Raw genomic sequence first — 16,042 nt, 5'->3', positions numbered from 1 at the left:
GTTGTTCCTACTACTCCTACTGCTGCTCCTACTGCTGGTCTTCCTACTGCTCCTACTTCTCCTACTGCTGCTCCTCCAGCTGGTCCTGCTCCTGCTGTTCCTACTGTTCCTCCTGCTGCTCCTACTGCTGGTCTTCCTACTGTTCCTCCTGCTGCTCCTACTGCTGGTCTTCCTACTGCTCCTACTTCTCCTTCTAACTGCTCCTCCTGCCGGTCCTGCTCCTGCTGCTCCTCCTGCTGCTCCTGCTCCTGCTGCTCCTACCTTTGCTTTTCCTACTGGTCCTACTGCTGCTCCTCCTGCTGGTTTTCCTACTGGTCTTCCTTCTGCTCCTACTGCTGCTCCTACTTCTTCTACTGCCGCTCTTGCTGCTCCTACTGCTGGTCTTCCTACTGTTCCTCCTGCTGCTCCTACTGCTGGTCTTCCTACTGTTCCTCCTGCTGCTCCCACTGCTGGTCTTCCTACTGCTCCTACTTCTCCTTCTACTGCTCCTCCTGCTGGTCCTGCTCCTGCTGCTCCTCCTGCTGCTCCTGCTCCTGCTGCTCCTACCTTTGCTTTTCCTACTGGTCCTACTGCTGCTCCTCCTGCTGGTTTTCCTACTGGTCTTCCTTCTGCTCCTACTGCTGCTCCTACTTCTCCTACTGCCGCTCTTGCTGCTCCTCCTGCTGTTGTTCCTACTACTCCTACTGCTGCTCTCTCTGCTGGTCTTCCTACTGCTCCTACTTCTCCTACTGCTGCTCCTCCAGCTGGTCCTGCTCCTGCTGTTCCTACTGTTCCTCCTGCTGCTCCTACTGCTGGTCTTCCTACTGTTCCTCCTGCTGCTCCTACTGCTGGTCTTCCTACTGCTCCTACTTCTCCTTCTACTGCTCCTCCTGCTGGTCCTGCTCCTGCTGCTCCTCCTGCTGCTCCTGCTCCTGCTGCTCCTACCTTTGCTTTTCCTACTGGTCCTACTGCTGCTCCTCCTGCTGGTTTTCCTACTGGTCTTCCTTCTGCTCCTACTGCTGCTCCTACTTCTCCTACTGCCGCTCTTGCTGCTCCTACTGCTGGTCTTCCTACTGTTCCTCCTGCTGCTCCTACTGCTGGTCTTCCTACTGTTCCTCCTGCTGCTCCTACTGCTGGTCTTCCTACTGCTCCTACTTCTCCTTCTACTGCTCCTCCTGCTGGTCCTGCTCCTGCTGCTCCTCCTGCTGCTCCTGCTCCTGCTGCTCCTACTGTTGCTTTTCCTACTGGTCCTACTGCTGCTCCTCCTGCTGGTTTTCCTACTGGTCTTCCTTCTGCTCCTACTGCTGCTCCTACTTCTCCTACTGCCGCTCTTGCTGCTCCTCCTGCTGTTGTTCCTACTACTCCTACTGCTGCTCTCTCTGCTGGTCTTCCTACTGCTCCTACTTCTCCTACTGCTGCTCCTCCAGCTGGTCCTGCTCCTGCTGTTCCCACTGTTGCTCTTCCTGTTTCTCCTCCTGCTTCTCCTCCTGCTGCTGATGCTCCTACTTGTCCTACTGTCGCTCTTCCTACTTCTCCTACTGCTCCTATTGCTCCTACTGCTGTTGCTCCTGCTGCTGCTCCTACTGCTCCTACCGCTGCTGCTACTGCTCCTCCTTCTGCTTCTACTTCTCTTACTGCTGCTCCTCCTGCTGCTCCTACTGCTTCTCCTCCAGCTGCTCCTACTGCTGCTCCTACTGCTGCTCCTACTGCTGCTTCTGCTCCTCCTGCTCCTACTTCTCCTTCTACTGCTCCTCCTACTGGTCCTACTGCTGCTCCTCCTGCTGGTTTCCCTACTGGTCTTCCTTCTGCTCCTACTGCTGCTCCTACTTCTCCTACTGCCGCTCTTGCTGCTCCTCCTGCTGTTGTTCCTACTACTCCTACTGCTGCTCCTACTGCTGGTCTTCCTACTGCTCCTACTTCTCCTACTGCTGCTCCTCCAGCTGGTCCTGCTCCTGCTGTTCCTACTGTTCCTCCTGCTGCTCCTACTGCTGGTCTTCCTACTGTTCCTCCTGCTGCTCCTACTGCTGGTCTTCCTACTGCTCCTACTTCTCCTTCTACTGCTCCTCCTGCCGGTCCTGCTCCTGCTGCTCCTCCTGCTGCTCCTGCTCCTGCTGCTCCTACCTTTGCTTTTCCTACTGGTCCTACTGCTGCTCCTCCTGCTGGTTTTCCTACTGGTCTTCCTTCTGCTCCTACTGCTGCTCCTACTTCTTCTACTGCCGCTCTTGCTGCTCCTACTGCTGGTCTTCCTACTGTTCCTCCTGCTGCTCCTACTGCTGGTCTTCCTACTGTTCCTCCTGCTGCTCCCACTGCTGGTCTTCCTACTGCTCCTACTTCTCCTTCTACTGCTCCTCCTGCTGGTCCTGCTCCTGCTGCTCCTCCTGCTGCTCCTGCTCCTGCTGCTCCTACCTTTGCTTTTCCTACTGGTCCTACTGCTGCTCCTCCTGCTGGTTTTCCTACTGGTCTTCCTTCTGCTCCTACTGCTGCTCCTACTTCTCCTACTGCCGCTCTTGCTGCTCCTCCTGCTGTTGTTCCTACTACTCCTACTGCTGCTCTCTCTGCTGGTCTTCCTACTGCTCCTACTTCTCCTACTGCTGCTCCTCCAGCTGGTCCTGCTCCTGCTGTTCCTACTGTTCCTCCTGCTGCTCCTACTGCTGGTCTTCCTACTGTTCCTCCTGCTGCTCCTACTGCTGGTCTTCCTACTGCTCCTACTTCTCCTTCTACTGCTCCTCCTGCTGGTCCTGCTCCTGCTGCTCCTCCTGCTGCTCCTGCTCCTGCTGCTCCTACCTTTGCTTTTCCTACTGGTCCTACTGCTGCTCCTCCTGCTGGTTTTCCTACTGGTCTTCCTTCTGCTCCTACTGCTGCTCCTACTTCTCCTACTGCCGCTCTTGCTGCTCCTACTGCTGGTCTTCCTACTGTTCCTCCTGCTGCTCCTACTGCTGGTCTTCCTACTGTTCCTCCTGCTGCTCCTACTGCTGGTCTTCCTACTGCTCCTACTTCTCCTTCTACTGCTCCTCCTGCTGGTCCTGCTCCTGCTGCTCCTCCTGCTGCTCCTGCTCCTGCTGCTCCTACTGTTGCTTTTCCTACTGGTCCTACTGCTGCTCCTCCTGCTGGTTTTCCTACTGGTCTTCCTTCTGCTCCTACTGCTGCTCCTACTTCTCCTACTGCCGCTCTTGCTGCTCCTCCTGCTGTTGTTCCTACTACTCCTACTGCTGCTCTCTCTGCTGGTCTTCCTACTGCTCCTACTTCTCCTACTGCTGCTCCTCCAGCTGGTCCTGCTCCTGCTGTTCCCACTGTTGCTCTTCCTGTTTCTCCTCCTGCTTCTCCTCCTGCTGCTGATGCTCCTACTTGTCTTACTGTCGCTCTTCCTACTTCTCCTACTGCTCCTATTGCTCCTACTGTTGTTGCTCCTGCTGCTGCTCCTACTGCTCCTACCGCTGCTGCTACTGCTCCTCCTGCTGCTTCTACTTCTCTTACTGCTGCTCCTCCTGCTGCTCCTACTGCTGCTTTTCCTGCTGCTCCTACTGCTGCTTTTCCTGCTGCTCTTCCTGCTGCTTCTACTGCTGCTCTTCCTGCTGGTCCTACTGTTGCTGGTGCTCCTGCTGCTGCTCCTCCTGCTGTTGCTCCTATTTCTCCTACTGCTGCTCTCTCTGCTGCTCTTCCTACTGCTCCTACTTCTCCTACTGCTGCTCCTGCTTCTCCTCCAGCTGCTCCTACTGCTGCTCCTACTGCTGCTCCTACTGCTGCTTCTGCTCCTCCTGCTCCTACTTCTCCTTCTACTGCTCCTCCTACTGGTCCTACTGCTGCTCCTCCTGCTGGTTTCCCTACTGGTCTTCCTTCTGCTCCTACTGCTGCTCCTACTTCTCCTACTGCCGCTCTTGCTGCTCCTCCTGCTGTTGTTCCTACTACTCCTACTGCTGCTCTCTCTGCTGCTCTTCCTACTGCTCCTGCTTCTCCTCCTGCTTCTCCTCCTGCTGCTGATGCTCCTACTTGTCCTACTGTCGCTCTTCCTGCTGCTCCTACCGCTGCTGCTACTGCTTCTCCTTCTGCTTCTACTTCTCTTACTGCTGCTTTTCCTGCTGTTCCTACTGCTGCTTTTCCTGCTGCTCTTCCTGCTGCTTCTACTGCTGCTCTTCCTGCTGTTGTTCCTATTTCTCCTACTGCTGCTCTTTCTACTGCTGCTACTGCTCCTACCGCTGCTGCTACTGCTTTTCCTGCTGCTCTTCCTACTGCTTCTACTGCTGCTCTTCCTGCTGTTGCTCCTACTTCTCCTCCAGCTGCTCCTCCTGCTGCTCCTCCTGCTCCTACTTCTCCTCCAGCTGCTCCTCCTGCTGCTCCTCCTGCTCCTACTTCTCCTACTGCTGCTCCTCCTGCTGGTTTTCCTACTGCTGCTGGTCTTCCTACTGCTCCTGCTTCTCCTTCTACTGCTCCTCCTGCTGGTCCTGCTCCTACTGCTCCTACTGCTGCTCCTCGTGCTTCTACTCCTGCTACTGCTCCTACTTCTCCTACTGCCGCTCTTGCTGCTCCTACTGCTGCTGCTCTTACTTCTCCTACTGCCACTCTTCCTCCTACTGCTCCTACTGCTGCTCCTCCTGCTGCTCCTGCTGCTCCTCCTACTGCTCCTACTGCTGATGCTACTGCTATTCCTACTACTGCTCCTACTGCTGCTCCTACTGCTGCTGCTACTGCTGCTGCTACTATTGCTCCTACTGCTCCTCCATTTGCTCCTACTGCTGCTCCTACAGCTGCTCCTACTACTGCTCCTACTGCTGCTGCTACTGCTGCTCCTACTGCTCCTCCTACTGCTGCTCCTACTGCTCCTACTGCTATTGCTCCTACTGCAGCTGCTACTGCTGCTCCTACTGCTGCTCCTACTGCTGCTCCTACTGCTGCGGCTACTGCTGCTCCTCCAAGCTTACTCCTGTGAGTGTGGTTGTTCCTTTTTTTTGGTTTATCTGTATGAAATATAGAAAACAAAATGAATGATTCATGTCATGCACTAATGTCTGTTGTGCTTTTTATTTTGTGTACAAAAAGCTCAAGGCATTTCTCACTTTGTGGACAAAATGAACTAATTTCAAGTAATTCTGACAACGTAATAGATGTCTTAGGGCCACATATTTACTTCTGTGGCATGAAAAGTAGAATGTGCCACACTTTGATAATTCTGTGTCATCGTATATTAATTTTGTGTATGGTAATATGGTTTTGCCATATTACTGAAAATATGATGTGCACAAAAGGTCAGCAGGTTGTATCATGAATATTAAAATAAACAGTTATTCGAAACAAAATGGCAAATAGAAAAATGCTCCTGCTGTGTGTTCCTAAAGGCCCCGTCACACCATGACGTTCTGGTCAACGTTCTCTGAACTTTCTAATCGTTCAATTTTGAGCGTTCTAGGGCGATGTGGACACATCTGACGTGTTACTAACAAAAGAATAGCGTAGGACTGACACATGACTAGCGTGGGACTGACGCATGAGGAGTGTGTAACACCGACCAAGTGATGTGTCACTGGTCCGCGACAAACGTGTGCTGACGTGTCAATCCAGCGCGACAAACGATAAGTCAACATTAGAAGAGCGTGTTAAAGGTGTAATTAACGTGTGAATAATGACAGAAAAGCGTTTTGCGGCGTGTGGGTTTTATGGTCAAACGGGTATAAAACGCTGGAAAATCATAGTGGATTCAGTTGATCTGAACAGTGAACATCGTGCCTCCAAGACCACGAAAAGGTGTGAGGGGGGCTTCTGCTACTAGCGCTGCTGAAAGTAAGAAGAATACAAAACCTCTTTCACTAGCAATGTCTTCGGACGAAGATTTACTGTTATTATTACTGTGATTTACGAAATAACGGGCGTTATTCCTGGGGTTTTATGTTATTAAAATAAATGATTTAAATTTGACACTGAATTTGTGTTTCTCAATGTTTATTATTAGAAAACATCAACACATCCACACACATTGTCCATGTCACAAGAGTCTTCATATCATATCCATCTGCCATGGAACAGCACCAGCTATAACAGTGCTCAGCTATGTTCAAGTTCAGTACATCTACTTCATGCTGGCTCAAGCAAGCAAATACCCTCCACTCCGCTTTTCGCTAGATTATGCAATGACCTTGCATGACATGATAGCATTGGATATGTAGATGTATAGTGCACAGAATAACGTTTGCAATGATGTAAGTTGCGTTTGTTGATCACGTATGGTTAATAACATATTAATTGTATGTAAGATCTTCCCTTGGTGAAAAAACGTTCGCCAATATCTTCCTACGAGAGATGGGTTAGGTGCTCAAATTGTCCTCGATCAAAGAGGACGTTAGTAGGCATGTCCAAACTAAAAATCACGTCTCAGGATTGCTGCGCACATAAGTTATTTCGGGTGCATCAACTGTAGGTACTCAGTCTACCCTACCCAACGACTGACTACGATAGCCAAACGCGTGCAAAGTTAATAAAACGTTCCACGAAAGTTCTCCAGCGTTTAAATTAAACGTTGATGAACGCTGATCTCCATGAGAACTTTTGTGCATGTTCAAAACTTTTTTTTTGGACCAGCGTTCTCCTCCGATCACCGACGATTACCGACGATTACAGCGTTCACCAGCTTTCACACAAAGCTCTTCTGGCGCAATACCAGCGACCATGGACGATTACCAACGTTTCCTCTAACATCATAGAACGTTGACCAGAACGTCATGGTGTGACGGGGCCTTAAGAGATGAGCGCACAACAATAAATGTTACGTAGAAACGCATTCAGACTGAAAAATTTAAGTTTTGATTTTGCAAAAACAAAAATGCATTAAATTATGTTATGGCCTGGCCAAACACAGGTTATTCCTGCCACATGTAGAATCTTAAGTCTGAGTAGATTTATCTTCAACAATTACAACCATAATAATACCACACGTATGCACTCACACACACACACACACTGGTTTTATAATGCATCATTCTATAATTAATGATGTGTGAAGTTGGGTTTTCATGATTTCAGATTTCAAATTTCAATGTACCATCGTAGTATGAATTCCTAAATGTGCACCATTTTGTACTGCATGACTGTCTACTTTCAGGTTTTATATAAAGAGAGGGTGTCATCACCTGATGAGGGCAGGCAGTGATCAGAATCTTCTGTGCTGATATTGACTTCTACAGTCAGAAAGAGAGGAAAGGAAAGAAAGTCATGTTCATGAATTGAGAAATTGTGAATTTGCCTCTTCATAGTTTCTTTCGTTGACGTTGCTTGGACACACAGGTTATGTTTCAAAAAGAGTACTTTACGAAGTACACTGCAATACAGTGCATAGTGCACATATTATTAACACCCATAACAAACTGAACATCCAACACCCCATCCAACATCCAACACCCCTCAAGACAATTCCCCTCTCCCTGCCCTGTTGGAGGTTGAGAGTTACTGCGCCTCAGCAGCGCACACTTCCACATATGACCAGCAGGACGTTAGTGATGAGTGCGAAAGTGTGTGTGAAGTAACCAGGGTTTTATATGGAAACAGGGAGTATGTGGGACATGAAATAGTCGGTACCACACTACATACCATGGAAGGTGAGCATCATAAACGGGGTGAACAGTGACAATTGTGTGTGTGTTAAGTGTTTTCTGTGATACCACGGGAAACCATGTTACAACCATGTACAACTCACGCCAACCCTCACTTAGTTAAAATGTCCATAGCAGGATGGAAAGGGGGGCTAACTGAATATGTGGACATGAATTATCCAGTCTATGGACGGACATATGAGCGTGTGTGTGTGGAAAGTCTCTCACCCGCTCTTGAAGGGCAACGTGAGTCAGATCCTATTCTGGTGCGAGTGCAAAGCGGTGAGAAGGGGGGATTTCACCTTCTCACACAGGGTTTGACTCTGTTTTCAATTTCATCAAATACCTTTAAATAATCTAGTAGGCTGAAATAGATTGTGTAGGTGAAGCCCAAAAACAGGATAAAGTGGTGAAAGGTGGTCTTTTCAGAGGCACGTTTGGAGGGTCGTTAGGAGGGTGCCATGAAAGCATGCTGCTGTAGAAGAGTAACTTGCCTGATTGCAGCTCCTTATCCAGGTTCAAGGCCAATTGGTTGTGGTGCATACTCCTCAAGATGTTCGACATGACACAGCCGCAGTTCATCTCACAGTAGGCCTGCACCATCATGGTCACTGTGTCGTCTATGCTAGCCTCCTCCAACCTCTGCCTGGTGATTGGGCCACGTTCCCACAGGTGGTGCTTGAACCTTTTTAAGTTTTTGTGGTCAAGATACTCTAGTGTCTTCATCAAGACATCTGAGATTACGGCCATTGTGGAGGTTCGTTCAGCAGCCCTACTGGACGGAAGCAAACAAACACAGAGTAAGACGTTATTTGATCAGCATTTGTGTGCTGCATGCATCAGTTGCAATAGAAAATTGATTATAAATAATCAGGCATAAATAAACACATATGAGATTGATTATAAATACTCAGGCATAAATAAACACATGAGATTGCGCTCATTGTATGTTGGTTGAGCGGTCACTGATTAGATGGAAGCAAACAAACTAGCAAACAAACCAAAACAATAGTGTGAGTTGTATTAGTAAGATGATATTGCTTAGATCAAAGCATAGTATGTCAGAAGCATCAGTTGCAATAGAAAATGTTGAAATAAATAAACACTTATAAAAAAGTCTTCCAGTTAGTTTAGGTGCCTTCACAAGAGAAGTAAAAGTTCACATCTTGAAATATTAAATGCATTTTATGTGCATGTAAACTGTGTTTTTTAATATTGTCAAATTGGTGGTTAAAATACTAAAAAACGGACTTCCGGCTGTGCAATGTAGCAGGGCACTCACGCTTTGGGATAGCTCCAGCATACTTCACAATTTACATGCACCACTTCGACGTTTACCCTATTTCACCGTATTCATTTAAAAAGTAAACTCGCCTACATTCTGATACGATTCAACTGGCTTACAATGTCGAGACCACGACAGGGAAAAGATTCTTCTGCAACTCAAGCAGCATCAGCAGCTAAGATGGCGGAGTTTCTAACTGTTACTAGCCTGGTGCAGGAGCTTGAAAAACACAAAGAAAGCTTGGCCGCATAACTCAAAACGTTCCTCTCAACATCTTTAGAGACCTCCCTTACACCTATACGGACGTCTCTCGACACAGCACATCAGCGCTGCATTGGACTCTCACAACCAAAAGATAACGACCATTGAAAATACCCTTTCAACCCATAGTGATGAGCTAGTCGAGCTAACAATAAGACTTGATCAGCTGGAGAAAGCCAATGCTGCACTAGCATCCAAAGCAGAGGACCTTGAGAATCGTTCCAGACGACAAAATGTAAGACTCGTTGGCTTACCTGAAGGTCTGGAAGGAGGTTCACCGTTGGAATTCATTTCAAAGCTTCTCCAAACAGTTATTGGAAGAGAGGTTTTCCCCAAATATCCAGAGCTGGACAGAGCACACCGTACACTAGCTCCGAAGCCTGCCAGAGGACAACGTCCGCGAGCCATCATCGTTGGATTCCATCGCTATCAGGATAAGGAACGTGTGCTTCGATGGGCAAGATCGCAGAAGGAAGACATTAAGTTCGACGGCAACAGAATCCTGTTTTTCCCTGATTTGAGTGCAAGCCTAGCCAAGCAACGAGCGACATTCAAGGACATCAAGACCAAACTCTATGCCGATGGAATTGCATTCTCCTACGCCACCCTGCTCGCCTGTGCATCACCATCAACAGGGACAAACATCTCTTCGACACCCCGGCAGCAGCAGAAACATTCTACGATCAGATAAAAGGGAACTTTCCAGCCAACACTGATGAAGAACAAGGCTAAATGATGCCTGCCACATTTGAAAGGTTTGAAATATGCCAACAGTTTGGGTGATAGGCTATTACATGCTGATCTAGGATAATTGATAGATCGCCTGAATCGCGCTTTAGACTGAAACTTTAAGGTGAGTTTTGTGTTCAATAACCGTATCTACTAGGGTGAATTGGGTAAGCGTAGGAAGAGATTTATTATATTTTAGAAAAAAATAATGTTTTTATTAAAAGTGCACTTATGTATCCGTTCAGTTATGAGAGCAAATTCCTTTGTTTGTTAGATAAAGGAATCGTTTGCACTGCATTGTTAGGAGTGGAATTGTGTAGTAGACCTGCAGCTCGCTTCCAAGGAAGGATGAGCATAGGCTTTGAAGACACCGGCATACTGTTCTAATGCTGCTGGGCTTATTCTTTTTCTGTTTTTCTTTATATGGGAGGGATGTGTGGGGGGGGGGTATGTTGGTCGCACCCTTTAAATATAAATGTCATGAGTATCTATTATGTGTACAACTGGTTTCATATATTGTCTTTATTTGTTCATCATATATTTTCTTTTATCATATATTAGTATACATGAGTGAAAGAAATACTCATGGTAGGATAGATAAGCTACATGTCAAATTAATTTCATGGAATGTGAGAGGACTATATGGTCCTGTTAAGAGGGCAAAGGTTTTTCAACATCTTAAACTACACAGGACTGACATTGCCTTCCTCCAGGAGACTCATCTCAAGATACATGATCATACAAGGCTTAGGGGGTAGGACTTGTCCCATGGGTAGGACAAGTATTTCATTCATTATTTGATTCAAAGGCTAGAGGGGCAGCCATTTTAGTTTCTAAAAAAATTCAGTTTATATCAGAGAGTATAATACCTGATCGTAATGGGCGCTTCATCATTGTTTCAGGCAGATTATTCCACGTACCTGTTACATTAGTCTGTGTGTACGCTCCTAACTTTGATGACGCTGAATTCATGGCTAGACTCTTATCCTCCATCCCAAATATGGATACACATCATTTATTTTTGGAGGTGACCTAAACTGTGTAATGAACACTCAGTTGGATAGCTCAAGCCCCTGAGTGACCAATCTATCAAAAATGGCGATAACACTACAGTCATTCATGGAGGATTATGGAAGCTGTGATCCCTGGAGATTCTTACATAATGACATGAGAGCTTACTCATTCTACTCACATATACATCATGTCTACTCAAGGATAGATTATTTTTGTATTGATAAAGAATTACTACCATCTATACACTCCATTGAATATTCAGCAATAGTCATATCAGATCACTCCCCTGTACTGATAGATTTCAGATTTGACTCTCCATCAGTGGGAAACCCACAATGGAGACTCAATACATTGTTACTTTCCAATGAGATCTTCTGTTCTACCATAACACAAGCCATTGAAAACTTTTTGTGTTTTAACTATTCAGAAGAAATTAATTCATCATTACTTCGGTAAACCCTAAAAGCTAACATTAGAGGACAAATCATTTCATACTCCTCTTACTCTAATAAGCAACGCAGAAAGACACAAACAGACATAATCGATAAAATATCTGAAATCGATAGGCAATATGCAATAAATCCTACTCCAGAGCTACACCAGCAAAAAGTTAATCTCCAAACTGAGTTTGATCTCACCTCTACAGAGAATGCAGAAAAGAACATACTGAGGTCTAAAGGGATGCTGTATGAATATGGCGACAAGGCAAGCCGTCTGCCGGCCCTCCAGCTCAAACACCAAGCAACATCACGACACTGCACAAATTAATGATCAGTCAGTTGGTCTTACAACATGTCCCTTAAAGATCAATGCAGCTTTTAAAGCATACTTTTCCAGACTTTGTACTTCTGAACCTCCTCCTACAGACTCAAACATGAACACATATTTGGACAATATAGACATACCAACTATTGATATTTTAACACAGTTATCACTAAATCAACCAATAACCCTAGGGGAAATATATGACAGTATTAGGGCAATTAACAATGGCAGAACATCAGGGCCCGACGGTCTGCCCTCTGAGTTTTTACAAACGATTCTCCACTCATTTAGCCCCTTTATTACTAGATATGTTTAACCATTCCCTGTCTACAGGAACACTGCCAAAAACTTTGACGGAGGCGTCTATTTCAGTCATCCTTAAAAAGGATAAGAATCCTGCTGAATGCAGTTCCTATCGACCTATATCACTTCTGTAAGGCAGAAATGGATCTTTGCAGTGGAAAATCACAGATGGCATTCTTCCTCTAGTAACTTCTCATTTGGTGGGGCCTGGGTGTTGGTTTATGGTGGCCCCAACAAACATTCCAGAGATGCACTGTCCCAATTGTTGATTTTCCCACCCCCTGCTGAGACTCTTATCTCAAACCTATGTGTCTGGTTCTCTCTCTGTGCTTTTCCAGGCCAGGGTGAAACTAGGGACAGAGAAATGAGTGTAAGAGTGCTAAAGTGAAATATCGCATTGTAAGATGTTCTTTGTCATGTTTGGGTTCATTTCAATGGTCTCAGTCAGAGTAGGAAAATGGTCTCAGTTCTAAAGCTGTATATATTAATTAAAACATAGATATCAGAGACCTGATAATTCTGGTCTCTGTGAGAGTGCAAAGATATCTCTCTTTGGAGGGGGTCCACCCAAAATTCGGGTGAGAACTCCCTCCATTTTGGTTGTTAATGTGTGATTCTCAGCTTGAGAAACCTCTTATCTATGGGGTAATTATTAGGCCAGATGCAGGACTAAAATGTGTACTTAAGGGTAAGACAGTCAAAGAACTTGGAGAATTCTGTCTTCAGATCTCCCTCACATCCGTGTGAGTAGCCACTTCTAAGCAGCCAGGTATGTTCATGTTCTCTAAGTGTTTTTATGTTTCATGTGGTGTTTTAAACTTCTATTCTTCACTTTAGACTTGTTAGATTGTAACTGGTAGTAGTCACTTGTACCTGACGCAATAAATTGGTAATTCTGACCCACTATGACCTCTGTTGAAATTCTTAACTGATGTTTATTCCGGTCACGATGTTCCGGTAATACTGACTAGGATTTGGTTACAGACCTAGAGTGGACAACACACTTTTTTAGGTTCCTGGCTAAAATCAACTGGACTAGACATGCTGCAGATAAACTGTTAATTGTATAATATAGGGATAGGATTGCGGACCAGCCTCTGCACTGGATCAAATGGACATACATAGAGCGGACGAGCAGTCTGGCGCTCCGTCACTGAGCCACAGAGTTCAAACAAGCTGAAATGTCCCTGTAACAGACCTGTAGGACCTCTGGGTTAGTTCAGACTAGATGTGGGTTATGTCTGTGGATTTGTCAAACAGGAATCGGCCGGCCGTGACAGGATCCTTCAATGACACCATTCCAGTGAATATCACAGTTATTAGTGAGTAAGGGAGGAAATTCAAATACAGACGATAGGTGCATTGAGTTGGAGATCAGCCTACAATTCCGGTAGTAAAACTACAGTAAAAGTGAGGAGCTTAGACTGGGTTCCCAGAAGAGTGGAGTCAGACACAGAAAATGGAGTCAGATTAAGTAAGAAAGGTGTTGTAATAAATGTTACTTTTTCAGCAAAGCAGGAGAGAGACAAATCCACCCAAACCTTCCAGACGCCTATTCCCTCATTGGTCTAGGAAATTACGTCTTTACACTTTTACATTTACATTTACATTTAGTCATTTAGCAGACGCTTTTGTCCAAAGCGACGTACAAGGGAGAGAATATTCAAGCTACGAGCAATAGAACCTGGTGTAACAATAAATAAATACTACTTTACATTAGAAATATAAAAAAATGAAATAAAAAGAAAGAAAGAGTGCAGAAGTGTAACTCCTGTAATTGCAAGTTACGCACTAGTCGAAGTGCCAGTTAGGACGGGAAGTGCTCTCTGAAGAGTTGGGTCTTCAAAAGCTTCTTAAAGGTAGAGAGGGACGCCCCTGCTCTGGTAGTTCTGGGTAGTTCATTCCACCAACGTGGAACTACAAATGAGAATAGTCTGGACTGCCGTACTTGCACAGACGGCAGTGCCAAACGACGCTCACTAGAAGAGCGCAGCATCCTGGGTGTAACATTTGCCCTTACAAGAGCATTTAGGTAGGTGGGAGCAGAACCATCGAGCACTCTGTAGGCAAGCATAAGTGACTTGAACTTAATGCGAGCAGCTACCAGTGGAGCTCAATGAGTAGCGGGGTGACGTGTGCCCTCTTCGGTTGGTTGAACACCAGACGCGCCGCCGCGTTCTGGATCATTTGTAGTGGTTTCACCACGCAAGCCGGCAGGCCCGTTAGGAGGGCGTTGCAGTAATCAAGGCGTGAATTCACCAAGGTTTGCACCAGCAGCTGGGTGGCATACTGGGTTAGGTACGGCCTAATTTTGCGGATGTTGAATAGCGCAAAGCGGCAGGACCTAGAGACAGAGGCAATGTGGTCCGTGAAAGACAGTTGGTCATCAATAATGACCCCGAGGTTTCTTGCTGTTTTGGATGGAACAAGAGACAAGGAGTCAATATTGATGCTGATGTTGTGGTGGATGGCCTGTTTGGCTGGAAAGACCATCAGTTCCGTTTTGGCCAGGTTCAGCTGAAGGTGGTGGTTTTTCATCCATGTGGATATATCAGCAAGACAGTCCGAGATCCGTGCCGAGACAGTGGTGTCCTCAGGAGGGAAAGACAGAAACAGTTGAGTATCATCGGCATAGCAATGATAGGAAAAACCATGCGAGCGGATGATAGGGCCCAGCGAAGTGGTGTAAATGGCAAAGAGAAGTGGTCCCATCACCGAGCCTTGGGGCACCCCTGTGGTAAGGTGGTGAGGTACAGACAGCTGACCTTGCCATGACACATTGAACGAGCGCCCAGTGAGGTACGATTCAAACCAGGAGTGCGCCTTGCCAGAAATGCCCATACTTGACAGTATGGACAGAAGGATGCGGTGGTTGACTGTATCAAACGCAGCTGATAAATCAAGCAGGACGAGAGCTGAGGATTGAGCTGCTGCTCTAGCTGTTTTCAAGGCCTCTGTCACAGACAACAGGGCTGTTTCGGTGGAGTGACCACTTTTGAATCCAGACTGGTTTGGATCGAGGAGATTGTTCCTTGCTAAGAACTCTGTGACCTGTTTGGACCTCAATGGTTTTTGATAGGAGCGTGAGAAGTGAGACCGGTCGATAGTTTCCCACCTGAGTGGGATCGAGAGACGGCTTCTTGAGCAGCGGTGTTACCCGAGCCACTTTAAATGAAGAAGGGAATGTTCCAGAATTAAATGAAGCATTAATCACCTGTGTTATTGCCGGTAAGACGGCAGGCGATATGGCTTGAAGGATATTGGATGGGATGGGGTCCAGCGGGCATGTAGTTGGACGGCTACCTGTTAGGATTTTGGAGACCTCACTCTCGCTGAGAGGGGTGAAAGAAGGAAATGATGAGCCATTGACGGTTGCGCCCTTAGGGGGGGGAGACAGTTGGTGGAACTGTTTCCCGATGGCTGCCACTTTCTCTGTGAAAAAGGAAGCAAAGTTATCAGCAGTGAGGTTAGTAGCTGGGGGAGGAGGAGGAGGGTAGAGCAGAGTTTTGAAGGTGGAGAATAGTCTCCGAGCGTCAGTTGCACCGTTGATCTTGTCGTTGATTAATGTTGATGTTAAATGACTAGCAAAAACTCTGGCGAGAAGATTGGAAATCTGTCTTCCCTCAATAATCTCTGACAACCAAACTGGCTTCATCAGAGGTCATCAGCTATCATCAAATATAAGACGTCTATTAAATATGATCTCTACACCATCCAATGCCTCAAAGCCTGAAATAGTGCTCTCATTAGATGCGGAAAAAGCCTTTGACAGGGTAGAATGGGAGTATCTGTTTAACCCTCCTATTATGTTCAAATTTTACTCACATCTATTATGCTTGGGGTCAATTTGACCCCAGCAATTTAAACCTCCAAAAAATTATTATAATATATTTTTTTACCCAAGTTTATGTGTCAGGTACTTTAGGTTAGTTTGTTGACTACCTAAATAGGACTATGGATGGGGCCATGTAACGTGGAATATTGGGCTTGAACCTCATTCCCTCATTCCCTCCCATTGAAAACGCAACCTTAAGGATTTGGAGAGGATCTGCAAAGAGGAGTGGACCAAAATCCCTCCTGAGATGTGTGTAAACCTGGTGACCAACTACAAGAAAAGTCTGACGTCTGTGCT

General features: G+C 46.4%; 1 protein-coding gene across 1 annotated transcript; it reads right to left on the bottom strand.

The window, feature by feature from the left end:
* Positions 1-1,692: 1,692 nt before the first annotated feature.
* Positions 1,693-8,303, bottom strand: LOC122130401 (uncharacterized protein DDB_G0287625-like; the record flags this gene model as incomplete). The annotated part of the gene is made up of 4 exons (XM_042705132.1): positions 8,044-8,303; positions 4,577-4,646; positions 3,641-3,853; positions 1,693-1,822 (listed from the first exon to the last, which is right to left on the bottom strand). Coding segments are annotated over exons 1-4 (673 nt in total), but the record flags the coding sequence as incomplete, so codon positions are not given.
* Positions 8,304-16,042: the final 7,739 nt, after the last annotated feature.

This window comes from Clupea harengus, unplaced genomic scaffold (assembly GCF_900700415.2).
Source record: "Clupea harengus unplaced genomic scaffold, Ch_v2.0.2, whole genome shotgun sequence".
NCBI classification, from domain to species: domain Eukaryota; kingdom Metazoa; phylum Chordata; class Actinopteri; order Clupeiformes; family Clupeidae; genus Clupea; species Clupea harengus.
The sequence above is the reverse complement of the archived record's forward strand: the minus strand, read 5'-3'. Positions and strand labels throughout refer to the sequence as shown.